Raw genomic sequence first — 8117 nt, forward strand, 5'->3', positions numbered from 1 at the left:
TCCAAACGGTATCCTCCAAAACCTCACCAATATAGATAATACATAAATATATCTCTCATGCATCAATCTCATGCATGCAACAATTCTACTACTTCTCAATGCATCAAGAATGATATACCACATGCTTATGGTTTTTGAAAGTATTCTTGGGCTCACGTTGGCCCCTTATGCATCTTTGAAATATGACTCATGTGAAATGTCAAAATGTTCTATAACATGCTTCTAAATCATGTATAAACTAACATGAAGCATTCAAGAATATATCATCATGCTTGGTTTGCAACATAGCAATTTCTATATAATTTACTCAACAAAATATGCTTCATTTCTCATTGCTCAAATATCACAATTTAGTCATGCTTTCATAATAAATCAAATACTCAAATGATTATGCTTCTTTACTCAATAGAATATCATCATATCACAATAATCAAATAATTCTTCATACACAGTAAACTTAGCAAATATGCACTGTGTAGCAATTTTTCACAAAATCGTTCATAACATACTTGTTTTTAATCCAAATTCAATGAAATCAAAGCCAAGACGTACGTCGAGACGATCCCGAAGAGCCGAGCCACAAGGACCCGTAACACTCGGTCCGAAACGACACGTAGCTGAGCCACAAGGGCCCGGCCACTGCACAAAAATCCTTCATAGACTATACTCAGAGACCTGGGGCGGGACTCCTCATGGTCCGCCCCATGAGCCCCGTTAAAGCAACGGGACTAAGCAACGGCCCTCCTCTAGGGCCGTGCCCTAGTCCCGTGCCACCAAGGCTCTAGCCGGCGGCCCTTCTGATGGGCCGCGGCTAGAACCGCCCCTCTGATCTGGTGCACACTGTGTTGTGCACCAGATGATGTTTCTCCTGCAAAATATCTTCCAAACAAGTTCAAAACAATCTTAACAACTCACAACACATACTAAATCACTTCATGAACACATCAAAAACCCGGTCGCGTCTAAAACCCAATCACCATATCGGTATAGGTCTCGTCAGTTTCCAAGTCCTACAAGTTTGGCAAAATCGATTGGTCGCAAAACCCCACCATATCTACTTCCTTATGCTGACGATTCTCGCACTTAAGGAAGCAGGAAGGGGGGGGGGGGGCATAACTCGATGGAATAAAAGGAAGTCCGAGCACCTTACCCCGAGTACCCTAAGGCGGGGGTAACCCTAAACGTTTTGCGAATCAAATCAAAACCAAAAGTGAATATCGCGCAAAAAATTTTTTCTTAAAAGTAAAAGCCAAAAAGAGTACACAAAACGAACACATTAAAAGGCGCGCTAGGCCTAGCTAATTACTGCCCGGTACAAGAGGACCGGGCTCCCCAAAACAAAGTTCCGTGGCACGGGTCCTAAAGATCGGAGGGCTGAACATCCTTCGTCGTCTGGATCGGGTCGGAAGCGGCACCTGAGGGTTCGGTAAAGGGATTGGGCCCGGGGTCCGCGACCTCTCCCGGCAAGTTCTCCAGTATGAGCTGCATGTCATCGCCCTCGAAGACCTCGGTCACAGACGCTTGGACTTCCTGTTGCCGGATGATTGTAGTCAACTCCATGCAATCCTTGAGTAAACTTACTGATGTGTTTTTCCGTTCAAATAGCCAAGTCAGTGCTTCCTTGTATGCCTGCGCCTCCGCCATAAGTGGTGAGAAACAAACCGGCAACTTGCCATTTTTTGCTGCCACAAAAGAGCCATCTGGCGCTACTAGTAATATGCCATACGTAGCCTCGCCCGTGCCGTGACGGAAGCCCGCATCCACGTAACATCGCAGACCGCCACCTCCCGGTTCGGTTGATGGTGCCGACGGCGCATCCGGCTGGGTGCGGTAATCCTGGGCAGCACCGTATGCCTGAACTGCTGCGGCTGCTGCTCTGCCAACTTGGGTAGGCCGCGTCATAGATCCCTTCCAAACAGCTGAGTTTCGGGTTCTCCAAATATAGTATAACACCGCTACCATCAATCGGGTTTGCTCCTCCGTCAAGACCGCCAAAGCCCCTTTTAGCCATGATGTAAAAGAGTCTGCAATAATATTAGTGATAGGCAATTGTGTTATATTCCAAACAAGTGTAGAATATTCACAGAGCACTAAAATATGTAACACATCTTCATGATCTAAACCACACATTGGGCATATTGGATCCACCTCCACCCTTTTAATAATCAAGTTAGTGGTTGTTGCAAAATATCACATATGGCTCTCCACAAGAAAGTCTTCCACTTAGGGGGACTTTTAATTTCCACATTGAAATCCATTTATCAAACATCACGGGGCGTCCACCCTTTTAATAATCAAGTTAGTGGTTGTTGCAAAATATCACATATGGCTCTCCACAAGAAAGTCTTCCACTTAGGGGGACTTTTAATTTCCACATTGAAATCCATTTATCAAACATCACGGGGCTATTTTCATAGTCGCCCACAATACGCCTATAGGCATTCTTCACAGTATATGTCCCCTTTGGGTCACCCATCCAATACCATGAGTCCTCGTAATCAGGACTAATAGGGATCATATTTATTCGTTCCACATCCTCAGGAATAAACAGGTCAGATAAAATATGTAGATCCCATGTGTGTGTCTGTAAATCAATCAATCCTGCAACCCGTGCCTCTCTCAACTGCTCTGGCATTTCTGTTTGGATCAATGGGCTAGGATTATCTCGTAGCCACGGATGTCCCCATATTAAAGTTGTCTGTCCATTCCCAATTCTCCTTCACACCCCCGAGACCACCATTGCATGCGCTGCCATTATACTTCTCCAACAATAACTTGGGCAATTACCAATAGTAGCATCAGTAAAACTGGTTTTGCGATAATACCTTGCTTTATAAATTTTTGCTGCGAGTGTTCCTGGGTCTGTTAGAAAACGTCATGCCTGTTTTCCCAGCATAGCAAGATTAAAAGCCCTAAGCTCTTTAAAACCCATACCACCATACTTTTTCGGGACGCACAACCTGTCCCAAGCCTTCCAATGTATTCCCCTTTCTCTTCCATTCCCCCGCTAGTACTTATTCATAGTTCGCTCAATTGACTAACAAACTGTCTCAGGTAACAAAAAAACACTCATTGAGAAGGTAGACATAGATTGCACTACACTTTTCAATAATACTTCCTTACCAGCCTGAGAAAGCAACTTTTTACTCCATGAACCAATCCGCTGTCTGATCTTCTCCTCCACATAAGAGGATACAGCTCTCTTATTCCTTCCCACAAAGGAAGGTAGGCCCAAATATTTTCCAAAATTGGGTGCTTGCACCACCCCAAGATAATCCGCTACCTGCGCCCTGTCACCCTCCTGGGTATTCCTGCTAAAACATATATTAGATTTATTATAATGCACCACCTGGCCTGACAATTTCTCATACCTTGCTAGGCATTGCCTTATAACTCCAGCCTCCTGGATATTCGCTTTAAAAAATAGGAGACTATCATCCGCAAAAAATAGATGTGATACAGGCGGTGCCCTCCTAGCTACTCTGCACCCATGTATAGAGCCTGCTAATTGCTCATACTGCAATATCATCCAGCGAGCCTCTGCACAAATAATAAATAAATAAATACGGAGAGAGAGGATCTCCCTGCCTGAGTAATAGGAACCAGCTCACACGGAATCCAATAAGGGAACATAGTAGGCTCATTAAAAAGTCCATAACTACATCTTCAAAGCACCATTGGTGGAAGAATCAAGGAAGTCCAATAATAATTCCATTCGATAGAGGAAAGTATTATAGTGGCCCGTTTCAAGTGATGCCACAGATCGAAGACAATGTTTAGAAGATTCGAGGTCGAATCATTTTTCAAGAAGGGGAGGATGATGCGGCCCAACATAATGAAGATCCATTAAGAGTACAAATTGGGTCAATCACGGGATTCAAGGCCCAAATTAGATTTATTATTTGTGGTCATCATTATTTTAAATTGTTTGGAAGTAAAGAGAAAACACTAGTTGTATTTAGAAAGGATTCCTTAAATCCTTTTCTAAATAAAACTCTATTTATGTGTTTTCTAGATTAGGTTTAGGACTCTTTTTCCCATTGTATTTAGATTACAATGCTGCCCTATACCTATAAATAGGGCACATCCATATCAGTTTTGGGAAGGCTTTAATTCAATAAAATTCTTAAGTTTTTCTTTACACTTGTGTAAGAAACCTTATGGCTAATTGTGGACTCAATTAGTGGCTAGTCGTGGACTCGACTAGCAAATTGATTCGTGGACTCGAATCAATCTTACTTTCTTCAACCTTAGATTTAGGTTCGTGGACTCGTTCTTGAATCGAAGGAAACTAGATCCGACTCTAGTTGATTGAAGATTGCAACATCGAGGTACTTGAAGCTACATGGGATTCTTCCAAGTCTTTGAGGATTCGAGACAAAGGGTTTCTCGTGAGGTTTAAGGTATTTTGATCCATCTCTATCTTTACATTGAGAGCAATTCTTGGGACAATACTCATCTTATTTGAATCTTGGACTAGATTCATATCACTGAGACCCCTGGTTGGTTTCACGCACCCTCCTGCCATATCATTGACCATTATAGTATAATTAACAGTCGTTACACACAGCATAATAAGTTTTATCCACTTCTCACTAAATCCCATAACGGTCAGCATCCTTTCCAGAAAAGTCCACTCCATTCTGTCATAGGCCTTTAACATATCCAATTTCAATGCACTCCAACCCACTACACCACATTGTTTTCTATTTAGATAATGCCCCACCTCATCCGCCACCAAGATGTTATCAGTGATAAGCCTTCCCGGAATAAATGCACTCTGGGATTCTGAGATCAGTCCTCCCATGAGCGTTTTCATCGTATTTGCTATCATCTTGGCCATAACTCTATAAATGACATTACTCAAAGCAATCGGCTTTAAATCTGCAACCGTCTCAGGCACCTCTTTCTTAGGGATCAAAACAATGTTAGTATCATTCAAACCCTCGGGGAATACACAAGAATTCAAGGCATTCGTTATAAAATCAGATACATCCCCTCCCACTACCTCCCAAAACTGCTGGTAGAAACCCGAGTTTAACCCATCCGGGCCCGGTGCCTTATCTGGATCATTGAAAAAATGGCCGCTTTACTTCGTCAGTTTCAAAAGGGCGGTCTAGCATCATATTTTGCGCCGTCGTCACTCGTGGGGTTAGGACACCAAATAGTGGATCATCACAATCCAATCCATTAGAGGCAAAAATACTCTCAAAGTATTTAAGAATAGTTGAATGCATATCATCCCCCTCCACCCAGTCACCAGCATCACATTTAATACTAGAAATAAAAAAAATTTCTTACGAGCAGAGGCATACCTGTGGTAGAATTTTGTGTTTGCGTCCGCTCCGCGAAGCCAGTGCTGCTTGGCTCGCTGTCTCCAGAACACATCCTCCTGGGTCTCAATCTGTTTCAGGGAATTCTCAATTTGTTGGTACTCAGCTAGGGCCACCAAATCTTGCCTATTCCGAATGGTATCCTGCCTCTGTTGTAGCTGCTTAATTCGTTTACCGAATTTATGGAACTGATCTCCCCCCCCCCCCCACCGCATTAACTTCTCTTCACACAACTGCTGACAATACAGCAATCCCTCCGTTCTCCCCTCCTGCCAGGCCGTTTCTACCACTTCTTTACACCCTTCATCCAATAACCAAACCATCTCAAACCTAAACCTCCGCGGCCCCCTTCCCCTTGGCATGCACATTGCATTAATACTGAGGAAAAGAATCGAGTGATCCGAGGCCCGGGTCCGTATGTTCTCCAACCATGCGTTCTCATTCATTACACCCCAATCATTAGTTATTAGGGCCTTGTCCAACCTTTCCTCTATCCAATTCGGTGTCCCCTTTCCTTTCTCCCATGTAAACTGGTGGCCTCTCATCGGCATTTGCAACAAACCACAGCCATCCACAGCATCTCCAAAACCCCGTAACAGGCTATTAGGGTACGGATTTCCCCCTTTCTTCTCATGCTGATATAGGAGATTATTAAAGTCCCCTATCACCACCCAGGGTAACAAGGATCTATTCTTCAAAGTGCCAAGCAAATCCCAAGTCTCCTCCCGCCTATTTTGCTCCGGGATACCATATAAACATGTCATGCGCCATAACTTATTAAACAAACTAACTTCCACATCTATATGACTCTGCGAGTAGCTTAATAGACTGACCGTATTATTCTTTTTCCACAAAAGCGCCATTCCACCACTCAACCCATCATTATCAACATAAAACAAACCCTCATACCCAAACGTAACACGGATCCGTTCTGCATGTATCCGTGGCACCTTGGTCTCCATAAAAAACACAAAATCAGGCTTCTTACTGGACGCTAGGCCCACAATCTGTCGAACTGTGCGTGGATTGCCCAAGCCACGACAGTTCCAGCTTAAAGTACTCACGATGACGGGCGGGGCTGGGTACCAGCTCCCGCCATAGACAAGTTTTTTGAGCCATCTTGCATTGTGACATCACCCCTATTACCCAAATCCTCCACCCTATCCGCCTGCACCTGCCGTCGGCGCTTCGCCGATGCAACCACACACTCCTCCACCACTTTCCCCGCCCCATCCCCATTCTCTAAATCCACCACTGCCGTGATACCCACCGGTTCCCGAGACACCACCGGACGCAGACGCCCCACTACCGGTACGAGCCAGCTATCCCCAACTGCTCTAGGAGCACTCCGGGATCCACCAGCACGCATATCCGGACCATACGGGTACCGTTCCAGCAGTATTCCTGCTTCCCTTGCATGAATGCAAAACGTGTGTAGGTGTCCCATGAACCCACAAAAATAGCAAAACTTATGCAACCGTTCGTACCGAAAAGTGACCCATGCAATAGTCTTATCCCGCTTCATCAACTTCATCCCCCTTCGTAAAGGGCGATCAACCGGTATGGATACCCGTATCCGATGAAAAGTTAGCCACGGAGCCCCCTCATAACGGTCATCATGCTTAATAAAAGTGCTCATAAAGTTCCCCGCCTGTTCCAAAATAGCCTGCGTCGTATATCCCCTGGGCATATCATGTAGCTGTATCCACATATCAATCATATTCAACTGGATATCCCCCGGCAACACTCCATCCCTGACCTCCCGACAAACCAACGCATTATTCTCAAATGCCCAGGGACCACCATTCAAAACATAATCCATGTCTATTTTATGAAAGAAAACGAACAGGAATAAACCTTTTTGGATCTCCGTTACCTGCACTCCTCTGACCGGCTGCCACACAGATGCAAGAACCTGTCTCATAAAATCAAGCTTTATCATCTTCTGCGTGAGGAAACGGCCAACCACCTTCCATGTCTCCTCCTCCTCACCCACCTCACTGTCGTCCTCCCCGCCCACAGCCGGCATGAAAGCAGCGGCCTCCTCCTCCAAAGCCCAATCCGCCCAGCGATCGGTGATCGCCGCCACACCAGCCTCAACGTCCGTCGCAACTGCCGCCGTAGGAGGCCGCATGGGGACGTCGTTCTGCCGCTGCATACCCCGGCCCTCATCATCGATCAAACCCTGCGTATTACCGGCCATTCAACCGAACGGATCCACCGGCGACCTTACGAAAACCTAGAAACCCTAGTATGAATGCGAAAACCCTAGATGTGTTCTAGAGAGAGAATTTCCGAAAGTTAATGATCATGCCTATCTTTTCTACTTACTTTACTTATTTAAACATAATTTATTTACTTACATTTAAAAGTTAGACATTATTTACATTATCAAAATTAAGAATTAAACTCTATATAATTTTCAGATTTTGATTGAACTCAATAGATTATTAGTTCGAATATTTTAATTATGCTACATCATAATACAAGTTCGGTCCAGATATCGGATATTGAAATCTCACATATATTAGAATTCAAAGTAAAAGTTATATATTCATATACATGTCATTTAAATGAATATATCCAAAAAAAATATTTTAAATATTAGCTCAAAAAATATTAATATTTCCTAAACTAAATTTTAAGGTGAAAACTGAAAAATTAGAAAAGAGAAACAGAGAATAGTTTTCAGTTAAAATTTTCTAAACAGAAAACAGAAAATGAAAAATAGAGAATGAAAACTGAAAAATTAGAAAACATAAATAGAGAACAGGTTTCTGTTGG

At 43.7% G+C, this 8117-nt stretch overlaps 1 protein-coding gene across 1 annotated transcript; it reads right to left on the bottom strand.

Annotated features, from left to right (window-relative positions):
- Positions 1-1359: 1359 nt before the first annotated feature.
- Positions 1360-6295, bottom strand: LOC109168171. Its single transcript, XM_019317213.1, has 5 exons — positions 5302-6295; positions 4518-5064; positions 3372-3482; positions 3124-3311; positions 1360-2024 (listed from the first exon to the last, which is right to left on the bottom strand). Exons 1-5 carry the CDS (start codon positions 6293-6295, stop codon positions 1360-1362), a joined length of 2505 nt encoding a protein of 834 aa, XP_019172758.1.
- Between the last annotated feature and the right edge of the window lie 1822 nt (positions 6296-8117).

Source organism: Ipomoea nil, unplaced genomic scaffold (assembly GCF_001879475.1).
Source record: "Ipomoea nil cultivar Tokyo-kokei standard unplaced genomic scaffold, Asagao_1.1 scaffold3192, whole genome shotgun sequence".
In the NCBI taxonomy this organism is placed as follows: Eukaryota; Viridiplantae; Streptophyta; class Magnoliopsida; order Solanales; family Convolvulaceae; genus Ipomoea; species Ipomoea nil.